At 46.7% G+C, this 23,878-nt stretch overlaps 1 protein-coding gene across 1 annotated transcript in view; it reads left to right on the top strand.

Annotated features, from left to right (window-relative positions):
• The window catches only part of SPATA16 (spermatogenesis associated 16), a 168,721-nt gene that overhangs the window by 131,314 nt on the left and 13,529 nt on the right, over positions 1-23,878 (top strand). Inside the window, exons 9-10 of the mRNA XM_079977989.1 lie at positions 2,301-2,465; positions 7,481-7,564. Of these exons, the coding sequence (XP_079834115.1) occupies positions 2,301-2,465; positions 7,481-7,564 (249 nt within the window). The remainder of the gene's footprint in view (positions 1-2,300; positions 2,466-7,480; positions 7,565-23,878) is intronic.

Genomic DNA, 23,878 nt, shown 5'->3' with positions numbered 1-23,878 from the left:
AGGGATGATGGGAATTGCAGCCCCAAAACATCTGGAGGGCCGAGTTTGCCTATGCCTATTTTAAACCATCAGCTGGAAGGGAATGCAAGAGCCATCCTTTCAAGCAAGTACCCGGATCACAAGTCATATAGGGTTTTAGACACAAAGGAAGCACCTTACATTGGGCCACGCAGCAGACAGGCATCCAGTCCCATTCTTTCAGGAGCAGCATGACATGACAATTGGTACCTGCACTTTGCCTCAGAGGCCCTCTTTTGTTATTGTCGTTTGCCTTCCTGCAATATAAATTGGGGAAACTGGTGCTTGTTCCACCTGCTATGCTAGCTCCTTGTACTCCTTATGAAAAGCCCGTCCCCCCCCCCCCCCCGGAAGCCTGGTGCCAGCTCTGTTTCTTTCCCCCTTCTTCCCATTTGTCAGGCATTCAGCTCTTTCCCCTGCTAAATCATCCAATTCTGTCGGCCCAAAGCCTCCATTTAAGCTTGCTATTTACTTAACCTTCACTGTACCGGGATGAGGTGGTTCCAGCTTCATCCTTGGCCACTTTATTATTTTCTTTACTGCAGCTTAGTAGCCTCTTGAACTCCACTGTAGCTCAGGTAATTCTCATCATGCGCTTCATCTCCCCCTGGGCTCTTATTGCTGCCAGAAGCAGTTATTTACACTCTCTTTCTGCATTTTTCGTTGCCACTGAAACACAACCCCTGACAGCATCCAACCTGCTATAATCCCTGGTTTCCCGCCTGCTCCTTAAAGCTGAGAATTAGGTTGCTTCTTCCATTAGTCTCTGACCTAAAGTAGGTTCATAGAGAATTGCTATAACTATCGAGCATTATCCAAATCAGGTAGCCAATTTCGTAACCTCGAGGGCAGCCTCACATAGACAGCAGTGCAGTCTGCCTCTGATCCTGAAAGTCGTATCCTGCCATCAGGACTAGTAGCCACTGACAGTCATATCCCCCATGAAATAATCTAATCCCTATTTAAAACCATCTAAATTGGGGGACAGTGGCTATCACCACACCTTGGACCCTCACAACTGCTTTTTTTTTTTTTTTTTTTTTAACCAAAGTGTAAGGAGGCCTGATTTCCATTAATGGATCTAGTTTGGAACTGCTTTTAGAAGGCTTTTTTAAAAAAGGGTGACAAATTAGTTGAGGATATGTAGATATATGGGCGGGACGCAGGTGGCGCTGTGGGTTAAAGCCTCAGCGCCTAGGGCTTGCCAATCGAAAGGTCGGCGGTTCGAATCCCTGCGGCGGGGTGCGCTCCCGCTGCTCGGTCCCAGCGCCTGCCAACCTAGCAGTTCGAAAGCACCTCCGGGTGCAAGTAGATAAATAGGGACTGCTTACCAGCGGGAAGGTAAACGGTGTTTCCGTGTGCGGCTCTGGCTCTGGCTCTGGCTCTGGCTCTGGCTCTGGCTCTGGCCAGAGCAGCGATGTCACGCTGGCCATGTGACCCGGAAGTGTCTCTGGACAGCGCTGGCCCCAGGCCTCTTAAGTGAGATGGGCGCACAACCCCAGAGTCTGTCAAGACTGGCCCGTACGGGCAGGGGTGCCTTTACCTTTACCTTTATGTAGATATATAGGTGGATCTGTTGGCGGAGCCTTCTTGGTGGCATCCCCCATTTGTGAAATGCCATTGGTGAGGTGCAGCTGCCTTCCTTATTATTAACATTCAGGAGGAATTTAAAAACAGCCTGTTCAGCCAGGCATTTGTTGGTTGAAATATACTGCTTCTGGTAAGCTTGAAATGGTGATCTGTGTGAATATGTGACTGCTTTTAAATGTTCTCACTTTTTAAATGTTGCTGGTAGGTAGGTGTTTATTAATGTGGTGTGTGTGTGTGTGTGTGAGAGAGAGAGAGAGAGAGAGAGAGAGAGAGAGAGAGAGATACACAGTGGACACTCGGGTTGAGAACGTGATCCGTGCGAGATACATGTTCGCAACCCGCAGTGTTTGCAACCCGCAGCTGCATGCATGTGCATGCGTGGGTTGTGATTCGGCGCTTCTGCGCATGCGAAAGCACAATTTAGCGCTTCTGCGCATGCACAACCGCTGAAACCCGGAAGTAACCCGTTCTGGTACTTCCGGGTTTCAGAGGTCCGTAACCTGAAAAAACGCAACTTGAAGCGTCTGTAACCCAAGGTATGACTGTAATGTTTTGCTGCATTGTCACTCCTTTGTGAGGAAGGGAGGGATGGAAATATAATAAATATGAATAATAATAACAATAACAATACAATAGCCAGATGAAGTCCCTCAGCTCTTGTCTAACCTCTTTGCGTTTCATTGTGGGCCCAGGAGACTTTCTGCGCATGTTCGGGGGTGATAGAGAAGCTGCAACACGCCAGCCTGCTCGGACGTTTGCAGCGCATCAAGGAGCAATCGCAAGTGATCAACCAAGCCATGGCTGAGCTCGCCACTATCCCCTACCTCCAAGACATCAGCCAGCAGGATGCTGAACTGGTGAGCAATCTGGTTTTCAATCCTTGCTGTGCGGGTTTGCTTGTCAAGCAAGAGGAACAAAACACAATGGGGGGGTCTGCCTTTCCCCTCTTGAACCTATTTTTTAAAATAAAAAAATTAGGAGCTGCTTTGAAAACCTGGGCACATTTTGGCAAAGCGAGGGCTAAACCCAAAAGAGGCATATAACGCTTCAAGAGGCATCACTGCATTTAAAATGGCCACCCTCAGATCTCTTTATTGTGGAGGATGAGGAGCGTTGGGGTGTTTCCTGCATTATGAAACAAAGTGCATTATAAACAGGATTATTAGCATCCCATAGCGTAAATATCAAGAGTACAAGACGAACCGGGGGAAACCACCTAAAAGAAAATGAAATAAGGAGCTTTGTTTGTTTATTTGTTTATTCGACTGAGAGAACGTTCACTGAATGTGCAAGAAATGGACTCTCTACAGCGGATTTAAGTAAGGGAAATAAGCACAAGAACATTCGAGCCGCAGTAGATCAAAATGAAAGATCCACACTGTTTCTCGCAGCAGGCAAGCAGATGCTACCAGGAAGCTCACAAGCTCAAGCTCAGCAGCAGTGCACCTGCTTTGTACACCAAAGGTCCCTGTTTCCATGGAGAAACAAATGCCCTCCAGATGCTGTTAGGCTCCAGCTCCCATCAGCCCCGGCTATATGGCCAGTCATCAAGAAGAATGGGAGCTGTGGTCCAGCAACATCTGGGCCCCTGAGATGGCAGGTGATGGGGAAAGGCCTCTGCCTGAGGAGACAGAGAGCTGCTGGCAGTCAGAGGTCCCGTTTAAAGCACTCTCACATCACTTCCAGGGGTGCCCAAACTTTTTCCAAAGAGGGCCAGATTTGATGAAGTGAACATGCGTGAGGGCCGACCAAAGTGGTTGAGAGCTTTTTTTTAGGGTTGCATATGTTTAGCTTTTTTTAGCATTTATCCCCAGGACATATATTGCCACGGGGGCCGGATTAAATCGACCGGTGGGCCAGATTAGGCCCCCGAAATGGACTTTGGACATGCCTGCTTTAAACGGTCATGGCAGACACACACACCCAAGTGTCCTTGTTTTCCACAGACAATCCCAGATTTACAGAAGCTGTCCATAGTTGTCAACGTTTCCCCCTTTTTAAGGGAAATTCCCTTATTCCGAACAGGATTCCTCGCAAGAAAAGGGAAAAGTTGACAGCTATGAAGCTGTCCCGGTTTCTGATTTGATCCTTAGGATGTCCCTATTTTCATCGGAGAAATGTTGGAGGCAGTGGTTTTTTTCTGGGGGGGGGAACGCAGAGGTACGCATACCCCTAAACATTTTGTGAATCTAAGTTTGTCCTCATTGATGGGTGTTATTTAATAGGAGTAGGAAAATGAGAGTACCCCTAAATGTTTCTTTTTGGGGGGGAAGCACTGGTTGGAGGGTATGGAGTTAGCCGACCGCCGAGCCATCTAAAGGCAGCCATGTATAGGGAAGGGTTTTGTTTAATGTTTAATGTTTTATTATGCTTTTATATATATTGGAAGCTACCCAGAGCGGCTGGGGCAAGCCAACCAGGTGGGCAGGATATACATAGTACAATTATTAGGATTAATAATATTGTGGAATAGGACACCCCTATTTTCATCGGAGAAATGTTGGAGAGCATGTCATGGCTTCCCATTAGCTATAAAAGCTGCTAAGAGTTGTTAGGAGCAAGGCTGGATTAACCGCTAAACAAAATAAGTGTGTGCTTAGGGCATCCAGAGAACAGGGGGGCACCACAGATTTATTTATTTTTCAAATATAAATGAAGCGCAAGTACACAAAAATAAACATTATTTCCCATCTTACTGTTTCATTTTGGACAAGAAAATTTTATTTAACGGTTTTGAATTAGATATATATGGGAGTGCCAAACCCTTTTAAGTGCTTTGGGGGGTCTTAATCCAGCCCTGGTTAAGGGAGCCTTATTCCCCTCAGAGAGCTACAGTTCCCAGAATTCCCTGAGAGAAGTGGGGATGATTGTTAAATTACTCTGGGAATTGTAGGTCTGTGAGGGGAATGCCTAGAGTTGCCATACGTCTGGGAAATCCCAGACATGTCCTACATGCACATTCGGGGGAAATTTTACAATTGTAAGCAAATGTCTAGGTTTGCGGGGGGTGGCTCGGGCCCTGTTTTTGGGTGATTGCCTTAAAAAAGAACCTTAACAACTTTGTCCGGAAATATGGCAACCCTAATTGTGCCCTTAATGTTTCCACCAATCTGCCCAATACAGCTGTTACGTTTGGGCCGCAGAGGTTGAATGTTGGTTAAAGAGGGAACACAACTAACCCCCTGGTCTTATTTCAGCTCCATAACCTTTCCGTAAATATCACAGTCACTAACTTGCAAAAGGCCTGAGACCTTGAGGCCTGAGACCTTTCTCATCGGCAACACAGTACCGTATTTTTCGTCCCATAGGACGCACCTAGGTTTTTTTTTGGGGGGGGGGAAATAAAGGAAAAATTTTTTCCTTTATTTCCCCCCCAAAACCAGGTCGGGGAAACCGAACCAGGTCGAGGAACAGCGGGATGGCGGCGCTGCGCCTCCCTGCTGTCCCCCGAGCTTGTGGGGCTGGCCGATGTCTGCCCGGCGCATGGGGCGCTCTGCTTCAGCGCGCCTTGCCCGCCGGGCGGCAGGCTGCTATCCGCAGTGTGGGGAGCCCTGTGGGGAACTCCTGCAGGGCTCCCTACGCTGCGGATGTTTGCCCGGCGCGAGGGGCGCTCTGCTTCAGGGCACTTTGCACGCCGGGCGGCAGGCTGCTAGCCGCAGCGAGGGGAGCCCTGCGGGGAACTCCTGCAGGGCTCCCCATGCTGCAGATGTCTGCCCAGCGCGAGGGGCGCTCTGCTTCAGGGCGCCTCTCGCGCCGGGAAGCAGGCTGCTATCCGCAGCCTAGACAGCCCTGCGGGAACTCCCGCAGGGCTGCCTAGGCTGCGGATGTCTTCCTGAAGCCTGGAGAGCGAGAGGGGTCAGTGCGCACCGACCCCTCTCGCTCTCCAAGCTTCAGCGAAAGTCTGCATTTGCCCCATAGGACGCACCCAGATTTCCCCTTCATTTTTGGAGGGGGAAAAGTGCGTCCTATAGGGCGAAAAATACGGTAATTCGGATTCTGCAAAGCTCGTTTTGCTTTTTAGAGCTTACACCAAAGGGGCTAGGGTGTCTCAGTCCACTGCCATCACCCAAGTGGAAATTTTAAAAAAAAGTACAGAGGGGGCTGTGTGTACAGATGGGGAAGAAATTTGATTCAGCCCACATCTAAAGGCAAGCTTAACAAATGGACATTTTCCTAAACAATATGCAAACCGAAACACAACCATCCTTCTAAATTTGTGCTTCTCCAAACTGTGCAATAAGGTTCTCCAGACAAGGGATGTGTACAGAAATGCATACATTGGGATAAAGTGTGCATAAGAATTCAAATATTATTGAAAATAACAAACATGCATCGTATTAAGGGAAATTGCTTGGGGAAATGGGTGTATACATCAGTTAAAACTGCATGCAAAAATGTGTGCATTCTGAGAAATTTCAGATGAAATGCTGAGAAATTTCCATGAGGATTTAAAAAAATTAAAAAAAATCACAAATTGCTGCAGAACTGAATTTGAGACTGGCATCCTCCAGGCATTTGCTATCAGCTCAAATCCTCACACGAGAACATTCCACAGGTCGTTAGTATTGCAGTGAGAAGTTACACAAAGCAAGGGTGCGTTTGTTCTTATTATGACCTCAGGAGCACCAGGGGACTCTGCAACAACAAAAACGCTTCCCCGAAGACCACCAGTGAATGTGCTGGTCCTGGAGACGCAGCTCAGTGCTCTGCTTCAAACTAACGCAATGGCTAATTTTCCATTTGCATGCGTCTAAATTAATTACTGCATGCAAATGAGCAGTGGCTGGTGGTTTCTCCTCTGGGATGGCTTGCAGACCAAGTCATACATCATGGCTTAAGCACATGCTGGGAAACCATTACTTAAACCTGGCTCTCCCAGCTGCAAACTTCACCTTTCGGAAGACACAGTGACCTTCTCAAGGGTAGAATTTCAACAAGCCTTGGGAGTGTTTGCATTGCTTTCGATCTTTCTTTACCAAACCTGGCAGCCATAGAGAACCCCCAAACAGAATATTCTATGACAAGTTGTTTTTCTTTTCCCTTAGGGCACCACTTTTAAGTAATGCAGAAAGAGATCTATAATCTGGACTTCTCACATTTAACTTTAAAAACAAACAAACAGCAACACATTAATAGCACCCACAGAGGGAAAGGATAGCATAACACTGCAATAACTTTTTTCTAACTAAGAGAAATCATACTGATCTCTCACATCGCAACCCACCTGGCTGCACCTTTAGAACACTGCCAGTTTGTTAAAACGAGAACTTTAAACAGTTTGATTTGATCCTTCAGTTCAGTCAAACTGGGTGCTGCTTCTATGTATGTGTGGCCCAAAAGCTAGATTGCAGTTTGCGTTTTTAATGTTTATTTATGAACCACCTTAAGTGCCCCATGGGGGGGGGGGTTGTTGAAAAGCCTTTTTCATAAATGTCTTTGTTTCTTTTAATCGACGCAGCCTAGCCAGTTGCACACTTTCGAGTTGATTGTTGAGCTCAGTAGAAGGCATTTAAGTAGGTGTTCCACTCGCATGCTGAAATTAATGAGACTGAAATACTCTAATATTTACAAACACATAGTGCATTGCAAAGCAAGCTTCTCCAAAATTCCTTAAGTGCACATTTTCTGACAGGATATTTCACCAAACACACACACACACCCTTATTGTTGAGCATTATCCATCCCACAATAACACAAGGCAAATGTGGATGAGAAGAGGAAGGAGGTGATGGTGCTGGTGTTCATTGTGCGAAAGATGAGCAATAAAATCATCAGCGTACAAATGATTTTTTAATTAGGTTTTAATCTGTGTATTTAGAGAAGTTATTTCTGTGTGAATTCCATTCCGATAATTTTTATCTTGGTGTCACAGCTGCAGTCACTAATGGCAGATGCCATGGACACCCTCGAAGGAAGGAAAAGTGATAAAGAACGTGTCTGGAATAAAATTCAGAAGGTAAAAAAAAAAAATAGTCATTGCTGAAGACTCAGCAGATATAGCAGTTTCTTGGAAGGAAAGGTCTGTCTCTGGGGTCAAATCTGTTTGCTGAAAAATTCAGGAACATCACCATCCTGAAATTTTGCCTCATTGTTTTTTTGTGGGGGGTGGTGTTCTTTGAATTCATCCAAATAGAGATAGACTCTTCCCGTGCAACCCATCAAGATGACCAAGTCTTTTCACACATTGCCAACTTTAAACGCAGCTAGGTCATCCTTTTTCTCAATTCGGATCAAGGCTGATTTGGATGCAAACGCATCAAAACTCAGTATTTCATATGAAGCAGCGAGAGAAATAGTGGGTGGTTAATGTGTACACTGCTTCCCAGACCAGAGGTGGATTGCAGAGCAAATGGAAGTGTGTGTACACAGCCATTGCCACATTGTTTGGAATGACTGATGTGCCTACATCTTTATTGTGCCAGATCTGATAATTCTCCCGAAATCATGTAAGTCCACAAAGATCAAGCAATGTAGGGAGTAAGGCAACTTTGCGACAGGGTAAACAGCTAAGAGCCTGGTAGCACCTTAAAGACTAACACATTTAGTATAGCATAAGCTTCCACAGACCACAGACCACTTCATCAGGTGCAGGGTTAATTCCAAGTTGCAGGTACAGATGTACATTATTTGGAAGGAGAGCATTGTGAACAGCGAGGTTAGAAGGAAATGAAGTGCAGAAAAGCACAGACCGCGAAAATTACGTTACCGACAGTGGCATTTACAGAAAGAGGAGTTGATAAAACAGACATCCTGGCATTGGTAAGCCAATTAGCACATGCGGTGTGATAGAAATAAACTCCACTGTGCCAGTTCAGTCCAGAAGTAATTGTGCTGAACTTTTTGATATATGTACAGGTAGGTAGCCATGTTGGCCTGCCGTAGTCGAAACAAAATAAAAAAAATCCTTCCAGTAGCACCTTAGAGACCAAGTTTGTTATTGGTATGAGCTTTCATGGGCATGCACTCTTCTTCAGATATATGATCTTTCAAACATTTCATGTTGCCTTTCTCCTCTTGAAGTGCTCAGCTGATCTGTATAACCCCTTTTTAAAGCCATTCGGAAGAGAGGCTGTAACTAGATCCAATGGTGATGAACTCTATAGTTTACCTCTGCATTGTGTCAGAGACAACACAGCCCTCCTATTGCCTACCATAGTCCTCTAATGAACCCTACGGGACTCCTCCACATACAATCCCAGCACTCTTGGTCTTAGATCAACAGTTACACGTCAGCTGGTGATAAATTTGTTTAAACAAACAGCTAGCATTGCCGTGTGGCATGAGTTAATTAAAACAGATAACTACTGAAGAAATTTAAAGGGTTTTCCATCACCTTTTGGAATGGCTATTCACCAATTCACAATAAAGCTATAGCTCTAGGAGTGCATGTGCGGCTCACATATCAGAAAGAGATAACAAAATAACCATGCTTTGTTTACTTGACCGCTGACTCTTGATGCATGTACAGGATGCCTTCCTGCGCAAATAATTTATTTGTTTTTGTTATTTATCCTGGGAGCGCGTAGCAAAACAGAGAGTGGCCCTTTTTTCTGCGGGTTTCATCTCGAGAGATAAATAATGGAAGCAGAAGCATTTTCCCTTGCTCTATCTCCCTTTTACTTATGGAGTCCGCAAGAGAAACTCTTTGGAAAAAATAAACACAGTGTGTGTTGCGTCGTTAATGCGATCAGCGGCATTAACTAGATCAAGTCTCCCTTTCTGCTCATTAATGAACACACAAACAAGCACTTTGCACAGGGACATGGGCAGCTTCCCCTGGCAACATACAGTGCTATGATGCTTACATCTACCAGTTGAATTTTCTGCCCTCCGCAGCATTAATGGTTCTGTTCAAGATGCAAAGCTGTGGTGCATTTGTGTCCACAGCCATTCCAAAAGTAGTCCCCCTACCTAATAAGAATACTAAGCTTTAGTATGGTGCTTTAAACGTACTTCGCATGCATTATTCTGCTAACGTTTTTTTAAAAGCCTGTGAATTAGATCAAGTTGCTCCTTATTGCGGACAGATGGCCTTGAGAGAGCATGGTGTGTCTAAGGGCAGTGATGCATAGTGGCTAGAGCGAAGAACTTGGGAAGCTGCCTTATACTGAGTCACACGACTGGTCCATCCAGTTCAGCATTTTCTACATCAGTTTGTTCTCAAAGAGTGTGGCGCCCCACATTGGTGTGGCAGGAGAGGGTGGCAAGTGTGGCGGGTAGAGTCAAAGACAATCAAAAAAACATTTAAATATTCAATATAGTATAGCATAGTACAGTACAGTACAGTACAGTCGTATATTGGTTGACAAATGCCTTGCGACTCGAACGTTTTGGCTCCCGAACCAGAAGTGAGTTGCGAACTTTCTTTGGAACCCAAACATTTGGCGTGGCTTTCAGGGCCTTTCAGGATCTTCCTACAGCCAATTGTAAGCTGCACCTTGGTTTCCAAATGTTTTGGGAGTCAAACAGACTTTTGAGGTACCACTGTACTGAGTTACACAATTGGTCCCTCCAGTTCAGCACTTCAGTTTGTTCTCAAACTGGTGTGGCAGAAGAGGATGGCAAGTGTGGTGGGTAGAATCAAGGACGATCAAAGAAACATTTAAACATTTGATATAGTATGGCACAGTACAGTATATTTTTTAAAGTTGCAGAATGTGGATAGATATATTTTTGAAATGAGAGCAAGAGCATCAAGTAGAACTGCAAACTCACCCCTCTTACTGAGTTTGTATACATTCTTAAGGTGTATGTCATTCTGTAAGAGGCTTGTTTACAATCTTTGGGGAATGATTCATGTTCTTATGCAGCTGCACTGTTTCATACTTTCTGGGTGTCCCGTGAGCCTATTATAAAGTAGTTGTGGTCTGTGTTATAAACCAAGCACTGCTAGGAGTTGTTGAGAGCCAGCGTGCTGTAGTGGTTAAGAGCGGTGGACTCGTAATCTGGTGAACCGGGTTCGCTTCCCCACTCCTCCACATGCAGCTGCTGGGTAACCTTGGGCCAGTCACACTTCTCTGAAGTCTCTCAGCCCCAATCACCTCACAGAGTGTTTGTTGTGGGGGAGGAAGGGAAAGGAGAATGTTAGCCGCTTTGAGACTCCTTAGGGTAGCGATAAAGCGGGATATCAAATCTAAACTACTACTACTACTACTACTACTACTACTACTACTTCTTCTTCTTCGTCTTCGTCTTCGTCTTCTTCTTGTTTCCTTATCAACCAAAAGTTCAGTGTAGCACAGACAACTTTTCATTCAGAAAGTGTAGCCCAGAGAAAAACGTTTGAGAACCCACTGGCCTACACTGGGTGGCACCAGCACTCTAGGGTTGCAGACTGAGGACATCCCAGACCCTACATGGGGCACTCTGCATGCAGAGCAATGAATAGCACATGAATGCAACAGTTAGGATTCCAAGTGTGTTGAGCTGAACACGCTCAGAATCCCTGCAGACCTTCCTTCTTTAAGCAGGAAGCCTTGAACTGAAACTGCCCCAAGCAAGGATGGGGCAGGGCTTATGTCTTTGTGCACCCTGCCATCAACCCTCCCTAAGCTCACACAGATTTGCTCTGAACACTTAAGGAGGACTCCACTCAACAGCTGGATCTGCAGGCAGAAGAAGCAGCTGCTGTTCCAGAAGAAACAAAGCAGGATTAGGATCTGATGGACGTTCAAATTTCAGCTGCGCCCTGCACAGCCAAAATCGCCCCCCACCTGCCTTCCGTTCTGCTCCCTTCGCTATGTCATTGTTGCGGCACCCCCTAAACTCAGCACCCAGTAGAACAGAACCAGCCGTTCTGCCCTAAATCCACCTCTGGAGTAATGCTTTCACCCGGCACCTAAATATATGTAATGATATGCAATCTTGTCATCGACAGCCCTCAACAACAATTTCTCCAGTACTTCCATTTGTGGAGAGACAGGGGGAGCGTTCAGACATTTGGTTTCCTAACTGTTGTTGCTGTTTCTTAACAGTTAATTTGGCTGAAACACACACGTGCTTAGCACTTTGTGCCTTAGGCAGTCAAATAGATTCCAGTGGACTTTGACATCATCACATGCATGCATGAACACACAGCTCTCTGCCACCTGTTCCTCCCTCCCCTCGGAAGAAAAAAAAATTCCCACAATTTCAAATCCAGGTTCACTCTTTTGTCTTTATCGCTGCTGTGTTAATTTACACATGTTGGAAAATAACCACAATTTAAGCCTGTGCAATTAGTGTTAAATGAAGAGTGCCAAAACCATCGTCCCCAGCAGTGAAGTTTGGCTGTTGCAATAGAAGCAGATGTTGTGCTTAATGGAAAACATTCAGCCTTTCTCTTCGGAAGCAGCAGAACGGCGGCTGCGGTGGCAGTATACCAAATGGTTAGAAAAGTAGGGGGGGAGGCAACAGAATTCCTGCTACAGGCCACCCTTTTCTTCTCATTTCTGGTTTCACACCCATGTGTGCAATGTTTTGCTGCATGCAGCTTGCCTGTGGAACTCAATCCTACAAGATATGAAAAGGTAAAGGGTCCAGTCGCGGACGACTCTGGGGTTGCGGCACTCATCTCGCTTTATTGGCGCTCATCTTGCTTTACTGGCCGAGGGAGCCGGCGTACAGCTTCCAGGTCATGTGGCCAGCATGACTGAGCCGCTTCTGGCGAACCAGAGCAGCGCACAGAAACGCCATTTACCTTCCCGCTGGAGCGGTACCTATTTATCTACTTGCACTTTGACGTGCTTTCGAACTGCTAGGTTGGCAGGAGCAGGGACCAAGCAACAGGAGCTCACCCCATCGCGGGGATTCGAACCACCAACCTTCTGATCAGCAAGTCCTAGGCTCTGTGGTTTAACCCACAGATATAGCGACGGCTTTAAAAGAGGACTAGACAAATTCATGGAGGGTAAGTTAATCGGTGGCTATGAAGCGCAGCGCCTAGGTTCCCACTCCACTGTTGGCAGGAGTGGCCTGTTCCATTTCGCTGCCTGAGGCAAAATGGAAAGGTGCTGCTGCACCCTCCCCCTCCCCCTGCCCAAGCCTTGCTTACTGGGGTCACATGGCAGTGTCTTCCGGTGAGATTTCACAAGATCTCCTGCAACTCTCCTGCAAGATCTCGCCAGAAGCCAGCACCACCTTTCCTTGGTTCTCTGGTGGCGGCTCCACCCCACAGGATTCTGCTGCCCGAGGTGGCTGCCTCAGTCTGCCTTGTGGGTGAGCTGGCCCTGGTGGTATGCCTTGGAATACCAGTTGCTGGCAACTGCAAATGGGGAAAGCACTGTTGTTATTGTTGTTATTGTTGTTGTTGTTGTTGTTCTTCTTCTTCTTCTTCTTCTTCTTCTTCAGCGATCACTCGTAGATGAGTAAGATTGTCTTCTATAAACACGGTTCTAAAAGTGAGTCCGTAAGTGACTGTGGAGGCCAATTCTGGATCCATACATCCTTTCACAGTGGGGACATAGGTTTCCAGGTGGGAGTTCATCATGGTGAGGGTTTGCCAAGCGTGCCTTCCTCTTAGCACGATTCTCCTTTCATCCTGAGTTCGAGCTTCTTCAAAGCCCATGACACCTTTACATATCACTTGTGAAGACAGGCGAACTCATGCCAGTGTCCTGGAAGAAGCAAAGATCACCAGTGTCAAAGCAATGATTCTTCAACATCAACTTTGTTGGACTGGTCATGTTGTGCGGATGCCTGATTATCATCTTCCAAAGCAACTCATCTATTCCCAACTTTAAAATGGAAAGCACAATGCTGGTGGTCAATAAAAGAGGTTTAAAAACTGTCCCGAGGCAAATCTAAAAATATATAGTGTAAACACCGACAACTGGGAAACACTGGTCTGTGAGCGCTCCAATTGGAGAGCTGTTGTACTAAGGTCCAGCTTGTGGGCCATGGTGAAAGCAAGCTTCCTTGGAGGTTTTCAAGAAGAGGTCGGATGGCCATCTGTCATGGCTTTAGCTTAGATTCCTGCATTGCAGATGAACCAGATGAACCCCCTTCCAATTCCACAATTCTATGATTAACTGATCCATCAGGGCTCTTCTTACTTTCTTGCATTAATACAAACCAAGTTCCCTGCAAACATCTCGTGCATAGACTGCTTTTCAAGCAAGAGACATCTTCATTTAGTACCATCGCCTCCCCTCCCGCCTATCCTTTCCTTGTTAACATATAAAGGAGGAAGAGAGAACAAAAATAGGTTTGGGTTTCTGATGTGTTGCTTTCACTGCAAGCAAGGCTGTTGCGCTCATTGGCCACTATGAATAGTTGACCCTGTTAAGCTGTGAGTACTGTGCAAGCCCCCGCCAGACGCCTTGTTATTACTACCACCTGCCCAGCAAGACTTTCCTGTTCCTGTCCATCCCGCTAGAACCTTGCAATTTGTTTTCTTGGCAGAAGTGGAGGGAAATGCATCCTGTAGTTGTTAGGCAACTCATTGGGGCCAGTCCTGCGGTCATTTAGAGTGGGGTGGGCGCCTCAGGCAGCTGGTTTTTGTTGTTGTTGTTTAGTCGTTTAGTCGTGTCCGACTCTTCGTGACCCCATGGACCAGAGAACGCCAGGCACTCCTGTCCTCCACTGCCCCCCACAGCTTGGTCAGACTCATGCTGGTAACCTCGAAAACACTATCCAACCATCTCGTCCTCTGTCGCCCCCTTCTCCTTGTGCCCTCCATCTTTCCCAACATCAGGGTCTTCTCCAGGGAGTCTTCTCTTCTCATGAGGTGGCCAAAGTACTGGAGCCTCAGCTTCACAATCTGTCCTTCCAGTGAGCACTCAGGGCTGATTTCCTTCAGAATGGAGAGGTTTGATCTTCTTGCAGTCCATGGGACTCTCAAGAGTCTCCTCCAGCACCATAATTCAAAAGCATCAATTCTTCGGCGATCAGCCTTCTTTATGGTCCAGCTCTCACTTCCATACATCACTACTGGGAAAACCATAGCTTTAACTATACGGACCTTTGTTGGCAAGGTGATGTCTCTACTTCTCAAGATGCTGTCTAGGCCTGTCCTTGCCCTTCTCCCAAGAAGCAGGCGTCTTTTAATTTCGTGGCTGCTGTCACCATCTGCAGTGATCATGGAGCCCAAGAAAGTAAAATCTCTCACTGCCTCCATTTCTTCCCCTTCTATTTGCCAGGAGGTTTTTAGTGTCGTGCAATTATTAACATCCATGTTTAAAAACGGGCTAACTTCTGGCAGTAGTCCGAAACCGGTTTCTCATTCCAAACTGCTGAATGAGTCCCCGGCGATGAACACAAGGCACAGGCGTGTTCGGTCCAAAGACATTGAGAGGCTTAAAGCATCTTTAGCTGTGAGGCTGTGCTGCACAAGCAAAAAAGAAGGCACACACCTACCTAAGGGGAGGAGTGTGCAAATGTGAAAAGAGTTGGAAAGTGTTACATGTGTTTTTTAACAAAACAAAACAAAAAACATTTTGCTTTTCCACTTCTTTTAAGATTAAGAAAAAGAAAACGACATTTATTTTTAAGGTGAAAGAAATCAAAGTAGAAAAGCACTTGATCCTTGCAGGTGAAAATTGTGCTTCGGCTAAGGGTTTAGAGCTCCTGCGGATTCTGATTTGTTTTGACCACTTGTTGCATTTTCTGAATTCCTGGAACCGTTGTATTCTCCTCCCCCACCCCCCCATATCCATGTGCCAGGACTGAAAGCGACAACGGGGAAATTGGATGTTAATTGGCCACCACCTCCACATGTAGGTTATGGCTCAGAACCCTAGGAAATCACTCTAGTGGGTGGGGGAGGGGAATGAAGATCATAAATGTCTAGCCAGTTACGGCACTCTTTCCTTGAAAACAATGAGGCTAGACATGCATGTATAATGGATGAAGCAGTCTGTGTGGATTCTGGCCCCTGGACTGCAGACATAAAATATTTCCTAACCAAAATGCATAGCTTGTGAACCAGGTCTGCTATAGTGGAGGTTGTGTATAGCTGCACACCTCTGCAGGAACTATTCTGGGGTTTATCTCTCACGTCTACTTTAGCAAGAGTGCTGCTGGCATCTTGCATGCACAGAAACTGTACTTAGTTTACGGAGTCACATCCGATAAGTGCCGGAGTCTCTTTTCTACCAGGTTTGGACCGCAAAGAATGACTAGCATATAAACACCCTGCAAGCAAATCAGGATGTATGCTCATTGTTGTATAACCACCCCGCAAACATGTCGGAACAAATCTTCAGATGTGAACAGATATAACCTAACCTCTGAGTATGTTTTGTGCAAGCAAATCAGGATGAGTGCTCAATAAACAGGTTGGCTTCTGTGCAGAACAGAAGGGCGCCATATTCGCTTTCACCTCAGGCAGCAAAAGGTCTTGGGCTGGCCCTGCCCTTAACAGTAGGCATGCAGTGCTGTGATGATCAGCCAACAGTGTGAATGGCAGTGGGCGGGTTCCCTGTCCTGTTAAAACTGCTTCAAGTGGGCTAGAAGAATAAATACAGAAGCTGTAGAGAAACGAACCGAGCACCTTGGGGCTAAATGGTGCCTTGCAAAGCACTCTGGGATACTATTCAACTAACTTTCTACTGATAACGTTAAGAGAGGAAGACGCTTATCTGGATAAATCCCCATGTTGCTGCAGCAAAACGCAGCAAGCATTAACATGCCATTTTCCTCTCGACATCAGTTCTCTGTTAATTTCAAGCGGTAATTGCAGATTCAAGTTGCAAACTGGTTTGGGTATCACCAAATCCCCAAGAAACTACCTCCGGCGCTTACCAGTACGATTTGTGCAGATAGAAAGAACCCAGGCAGTGTATTTCAATGAAGGGCGATGCTTCCTTTTCTCCCTCTGCCTCCTTCCCTCCCTCTCCTTCTCCTCTCTCTCTCTCTCTCTCTCTCTCTCTCTCTCTCTCTCTCTCTCTCTCACACACACACACCCCAAAAGTGAAGTAAAAGAAGGACAGCATCTTGTAGCCTCTGCAATCATTTCAACGTAGAGGAGATGTAAACCTGATAAGTCTCTGACTGTGGCTTCCTTTCAAACCAAGCCACAAAATTGCCCCCACAATGGTTACAGCAGCAAAGGAGAGTTGAGTAAGCTCCATCGGCCCTCTGAGCCTACCAAGCCCAGGGGGTGGATCTATTATTATTATTATGGGTCCACAACAACCCCCTCCCCCAAGCCAGATTTGAGATCCAAGGTGGAGCAGGGCCAGACAACCAAGACCCCCAAACTAGCCACCAGGAAGCCAGAGGCTGAAGGAAAGGCAGGATTCAGCTATTGGCTTTTACATCACTCAACTCAGCAGAACCTAAATCAGCCCAGGGCTACAAAGGGTAGTCCACAGTGGCGTGGGAGACATGTGCAACCATTGGCCTAACATAGTGCGGGAGGTTTCCAGGATGGAGGGAATTCTTTTCCCTCCCTGCATTTTTCTGGTCTTCAACAGGGTTCTCCCAAGACATTTTGCTGCCTTTGCTGCCTGAGATGAGCTGCCTTCCAACGACACGGAAAGTCGAGGTGCAGATTGCCAAAGGTCCAACGAGTTATTTTGGCTCTTGAGACAGGAAAGGCCACATGCCCCTCTCTCCTGTCGCAGCTGCATAAGTAAAGTAACAACAAACTGAATAGCTAACAGCTCACGGACCTTTTGTTGCAGCCATAATCAACAGGTCGGTGATTGCCACATTAGTTCAGCCTAATGGTAGAGCCGGCCCTAAATGGTTCGACTGCCGTGTGTACACACAGACGCAAGGAGAGACAGACACATAGCAAGGCAGCAGACGGTTCTCTGTGGGACATGGTAGGAGGCATCCGAGCAGTTCATTTAGCGAACTAGCATTCTCCCAGCAGCTGAGCATCCAAAGTGGCTTTCCTTAACTGTTTGGTAGCGACAAAGCACTGCTGCATATTGGGAAGCATCAAGTCTGGAGCAGCATGCTGCAGCATTTCAACTCATTCATAGACAGAGCCCAGGTTGTTACGCTAATCGTCCTGCTGGAGAGACTTGGCCCAGTTCATTTCAAATGCTTTCACTTAACAGCCAATAATAAGGGTTTAGGGCAGAGGTTTCCAACCTTTTTGAGTCCACGGCTCCCTTAACCAACTGCATTCTTTCTGTTGACATACACCCAAGGAAACAGGGGCAATTGGCAGGCCCCCAGCTGGCTCCAGCCCACCAGCCAGTGTGCCAGGCAAACCCCGGTCCTTGGTGCAGCATGAATCTGCGGCCCAGGCCTCAGAAGACTGAAAACGCTATCAGCAGAGCAAACGCTGCACAAACAGAAGTGGTGTGAGAGGCTGTGTGAGCATATTTACAAGCAGGTTTATTCAGCATAAAGGTAAAGGGACCCCTGACCATTAGGTCCAGTCATTACCGACTCTGGGGTTGTGGCGCTCATCTCGCTTTATTGGCCAAGGGAGCTGGCGTACAGCTTCCGGGTCATGTGGCCAGCATGACTCAGCCGCTTCTGGCGAACCAGAGCAGCGCACAGAAATGCCATTTACCTTCCCGCCAGAGCGGTACCTATTTATCTACTTGCACTTTAACGTGCTTTCAAACTGCTAGGTTGGCAGGAGCAGGGAGCGAGCAACGGGAGCTCACCCCGTCATGGGGATTCAAACCACCGACCTTCTGATCGGCAAGCCCTAGGCTCTGTGGTTTAACCCACAGCGCCACTCGCGTCCCTTTTATTCAGCGTAGATCAGGACAAAAATGAAACATGTCTGATCTCCTTCGTGTCCAAAGCAAAACAGAAAGCTATACACAAACGGAAGTTCCCAGCATACTGAGCTGGAGTGTAAACAGACACGTGACACACAACAATCATGCCTGTTCCTTAAGGTGGAATGGAACATCCCAACACTTTCTGCGGCACTCCTGTGGGCTCAGTTATGTCACCCCTTGCTTGCAGAGCTGGCAGCCTCTTGCCCTTTTTCAAACACCCTCCCTTGTGGAGTGTGCCCTCAGCCTCCTCTCCTCTTCTCTCCCCTCTCCTTGGGAGTCCTCTGGGCAGCTGCTGCTGCCGTCACTGGTCTCTGAGCCCCCACCCCCAGCCCAAATAGAGGTGCCTCCCAGAGGCGTCATTCACCTGTGGAGCTTATTGCCAGGGCTGTGGCAATGAACAGCTGTGCAAGCCTTTGGGAGGCAGAGACACAAGAGGGCATCAGAGGAGGGACAGAAGGAAAGAGGGACAGAGGCCAGTGTTGCCCGCAGCACCCCTGACCATCATTCAAGGCACCCCAGGGTGCCATGGCACACTGGTTGAAAACCACTGGTTTAGGGGGCCAGAAGCGATGTGATGTGGGAAAGATCCCCTGTTTGGAGGCTGGGCTTTTGTTTTGTTTTTACATTTAAAAAAAAAAATGTATTTTTATTAAAGATTTTTTTTTATTTACAAAAGTATGTGCAATATCTCTCTCTCTCTTATTTTTTTTTTTCCATGTAACATTTTTTACAAATCGGTTTCACATTGAAGTGGACAACTTCCTGATCAAAATTGCACCTCACTAAAGATGCTAAGAGACCCCCACGGGGCAGGGGGTGCAAGCTTGATACAGGTGCCTGTATTACTTTGGCTGAGTTCCTCCTAGCATGTTCGGCAGGAATTTAGGCCACTCCCAGGTGATCTGTTTAGTGAGCATTCGTCCTGATTTGTTTGCACAAGGTTTACAGGGAGGTTAGACAGCATCAGATATTTACGGAGCGTTCATTCTGATTTGTTGCATCAAGTAAATGTTATCCCATGCTTCCCAGTGCATTTCTCCATCGATTTCCTTAATGCAAAAAAGTCAATGGTGGCAGGGAGGGAAGTGGGTTTGGTGTGCAATAGCAGCAAATCGACTTTGATTCTATAAGCTTAATTTGCCAGTAGGGAATCGAAACCCATACAGAAATCGTAAGAGTCCAGAAGTGCTGTTAGACAGAAAAACGCTGAGAGCAAGATTCAGCTAATGAGTCCCACTAGTGGAAGCCAGCACAAGGTTTTCTGCTAGTGCAACAGGGCTTTTTGTCCCCTGTCCTTCAACTGTTGCCGAGAAGAGAAGATTGGGGGAAGTCTCTTGAAATTCTTGTGTGAGGAAACAGTGGGGGGGGGTTGATATTGGAAAGCCGGGTGGCTCTGGCCCTGCCCATTGCTGGCATGCGGCCCCCATGAGATTACTGCCAAGGCAATGTGGCCCTCAGCAGGAACAAGGTTCACCAAGCCCACATTAAACCAAGAGACAAGATCTTTGGGATGCAGCTGGCTCTATATATTGAACTGTTCGTAATATACAGCAGGACGGTTCTATTATCCTAGTATATTGTGAGCCAGAGGAGCCGTCACCCTCTTGGCATTTAAATCAGAGCAGGGCTCGCAACTGCATAGTAAAGAAATATAGCAAAAAAAAAAAGCCAGGCAGTGTAATAGGGATGAGGCTGGCCCCCAACTTAATCATTCCTTGGTATGAAAAGAGCATGAGCCGTTTTTCTTCCCTGAACTGCCAGAGGGCATGCTAGAAACATCGTGAACATGGGCAGCCTTCTTTTCTTCATCGCTACGGAAGGCAGGTGTTGCGGCTTTCAGGGCTGGGGGAAGAAATTCAGGTCCGTCCGCATTTAAAGGCGAACCCAACCAATATGCCGAAACAATACACAGGCCGGAACAAAACCTTCCTTTGAAGCATGCAGCTTTCGAAATTTTGCAAAGCGGTTCTCTGAGCAAACAATGCGTACTGTGGTAAAGTGTGCATACGAATGCATGTAATTTGAGAAAATAACATACAAAGAATGCATTAGGTTAGGGGAAATCGCTTGTATATATTTGTTAAAGCTGTGTACAAAAAAATAAATGCGTGTATGAAACTAGGAGAAATTTGCACTAAAAGGCCAAAGAGCTTTCATAATGGTTTGGGATGTGGGATATTACTATTACTATTATTATCATTATCAAATAAAGGTAAAGGGACCCCTGACCATTAGGTCCAGTCGTGGCCGACTCTGGGGTTGTGGCGCTCATCTTGCTTTACTGGCTAAGGGAGCCGGGTCATGTGGCCAGCTTCCGGGTCATGTGGCCAGCATGACTAAGCTGCTTCTGGTGAACCAGAGCAGTGCACGGAAATGCTGTTTACCTTCCTGCTGGAGTGGTACCTATTTATCTACTTGCACTTCATGCTTTCGAACTGCTAGGTTGGCAGGAGCTGGGACTGAGCAACGGGAGCTCACCCGTCACAGGGATTCGAACCACGGGGATTTGAACCGCCAACCTTCTGATCAGTAAGCCCTAGGCTCTGTGGTTTAATCCACAGCGCCACCCACATCCTTATTTTCATTGGGGAAATGTTGGAAGGTATGTAGATTCATAGAACTGTGAATTTGGAAGGGACGCTGAGGGTCATCTAATCGAACTCCGTGCAAGGCAGGAATCCTGTCCAAGGCCATTCCTGGGTGGACTCAAACCACCAACCTTCTGGTTAACAGCCAGACACACTGAACCATGGCTGCGATCAGCTCCTGTTGGTTGGCTTCCTGTGGGCATCTGATTGGTCGCTGTGAAAACAGAGTGCTGGACTAGATGGGGCCTTTGTTCCGATCCAGCAGGATCCTTGTGTTCTAACGAAACTTAAAGGGAAAGCCATCGAGAAACAGCCAGAACTTCTTCCTCTTTTTCCTTCTATGCGTCCGGTCTCGGAAAGCACAGCAGCAGTCTTCAGAGAAGACTTTCTTTTTCCTTCAGGGGTTATCTCCCTCTCACGAAGCATGAAAGGACGATCCCAGGTGCAGAAAGACAAGAGTGCGATACACCTCAAGTGAATCCAATGTAGTGTTTTTTGTTTCTGCATTCCAATCTCAGACACATGAAATCTCTGCACCCTGCTTCTGTTGTCAAATGCTGGTGGTTTTTTTCAAAGGACTTGTATGCATATTCAATTTTCTTCCCCCAGCTGAGTGCAAAAATGACATTTGACAGTGAGAAGAGAGAGGGGTCTCCAGCAAACATTCAGCCCGTGTCTCTTTTGTGTGAGACTCAGGTCCTGCGTGCAGGTTTTCCACAGGCATCTGGTCAGCCACTAACAGAGAAGAATGCTGGACTACATGGGCCTTTGGACGGATCCAACAGGACTCATCTTCTGTTCTTATATGCAATTTAAAGGAAATAGCAAGAAGAAGAAAATGAGAATAAGCTCAACGCCCTTTCTCGAGCATAATAATAAATATGGGTAGTCAAGCCTCAGTCCATTATATCTGAAGGAGCGTCTCCACCCCCATCGTTCTGCCCAGACACTGAGGTCCAGCTCCGAGGGCCTTCTGGCGGTTCCCTCACTGCAAGAAGTGAGGTTACAGGGAACCAGGCAGAGGGTCTCCCACCAGATGTCAAAGAGGAAAACAACTACCAGACTTTTAGAAGACATCTGAAAGCAGCCCTGTTTAGGGAAGCTTTTAATGTTTGGTGTATTACAGTATTTTAATATTTTGTTAGAAGCCGACCAGAGTGGCTGGGGAAGCCCAGCCAGATGGGCGGGGTATAAATATTTTTTTTTTTTAAAAAAAAAAGCCATCTTAAAAAATGGTTTCGCAAAATTTTGAAAGTTCGGAGTGGCAGGAATCTGCTATTGCACATAGCATAGAACGTTGTTAGCTGCAAATATTCATATTCACCATTGTGGCTTTTAGAAGATCTCCAAAGGGACATGGTTTTTGATAGCAGAATAAAACTGATACAGCCTTCACCAAGCTGGTGCCCTCCAGATGTTTTGGACCACAATGCACAGCAGCCGCCTCATGGGAGTTGTAGTCCGAAACATTTGCATGGCCCAGGTTAGTGAGGCCTGTTGTAATCTATGCAGTGTCTGTAGATGTCACTGTAGCAATGGAAGCTTTTGTTTTTGTGTTTTTTTGCAGTTTAGCAAGGCATTCAGCTCCAGGGCCGGCCCTACCTTTAGGGGAGGAGGACGGCGGCAGCAGCCTCCCAGGCACTCCCTTCTGCTAGAGATCAAAGCCATGTGTGCCTGGGAGCCTATCTTGCACCTCCTAAACTAGCCTCCGGTGCAAGAAGATCAAACCTATTCTTTCTGAAGGAAATCAGCCCTGGGTGCTCACTGGAAGGACAGATCCTGAAGCTGAGACTCCAATCCTTTGGCCACCTCATGAGAAGAGAAGACTCCCTGGAAAAGACCCTGATGTTGGGAAAGATGGAGGGCACAAGGAGAAGGGGACGACAGAGGACGAGATGGTTGGACAGTGTTCTCGAAGCTACCAGCATGAGTTTGACCAAACTGCGGGAGGCATTGGAAGACGGGAGTGCCTGGCGTGCTCTGGTCCATGGGGTCAAGAAGAGTCGGACACGACTAAACGACTAAACAACAACAGCTGTCCCAGGACGCAAGGTCTAACTGCCAGCCAATCAGCTTCTGAACTTGGGAAAGCGGGTTGCCATCTTTTCCTTTGCCTCGGGCAGCAAACCATCTTGAGCCAGCCCTGCTCTCCCCCTCTCCACCTCAGGACTACATTTCCCAGGTTTCTCTAGGAAAACAGAACGAGAGATCACGTTAAGTCTGTAGCATGGCTATGTCTTGGGTCCTTTTTTTTTTTACTGGCAGAGCCTGCCAACCTTGCTCCCCCCCCCCCTTTTATCTACTAGCCAACCGTCTAGGCCCTTTGCGAGATGCCTGCAAGATCTAGCCTTGACCTGAGCAATCTTTAAGCATTTCAGACATAAATGTTGCTTCTTATCTCGAGGCAGAGTTTGGAGCTTATTCCATCTAATATTGCTTCCCGCAGGTGGAGAGCATAGACGGGTGGAGAGATGTTCTGAAAAAAAACATCCCCTCTAAAGTTTTTTTTTCTTTAAAAAAAATCCATCTTGCTGATTGAGGAGCAATTGCACAGTTCAGTGTCCTCAACTTAATCCACTTACCTTTTGAAAAGAGACTTCATTGCCGCCCGACAGCGTTTTCAATAAATGCAGAGAAAATATTTAACTGTTTGTAATTTCCCCCACATTATCGCAGACTAATATAATAGCATTTTTTTTTTGTCAAATGTGAACTGCTCCTTTCCTCTGTGGCTAAATGAACCATAGGCCATCTCCTTTTCTGTAGTCAATTTAGAATTAACATATAATGCCGAATAATTGACTTGTCGGCCATCCAGCCATTTACAAAGTGAATTATACCTTTCATCTTCTCCCAGTGCATGAGGATGAAAAGTGCTTTAAGGTTTCTTTGGTGTTGCGCAGAAAGCAGGAAGGTACAGGTGTGTGCCATCTCTGCAGAAAAGAAGGGGGGGTATAAAATGGAATATAAATACCCTTCAGTCACAACCTTCTGATAAAACGCATGTCT

Source organism: Podarcis cretensis (genome assembly GCF_951804945.1).
Source record: "Podarcis cretensis genome assembly, chromosome: 5".
Taxonomy (NCBI): Eukaryota; Metazoa; Chordata; class Lepidosauria; order Squamata; family Lacertidae; genus Podarcis; species Podarcis cretensis.
Note: the sequence above shows the minus strand (reverse complement) of the source record. Positions and strands in the feature narration are given on the sequence as shown.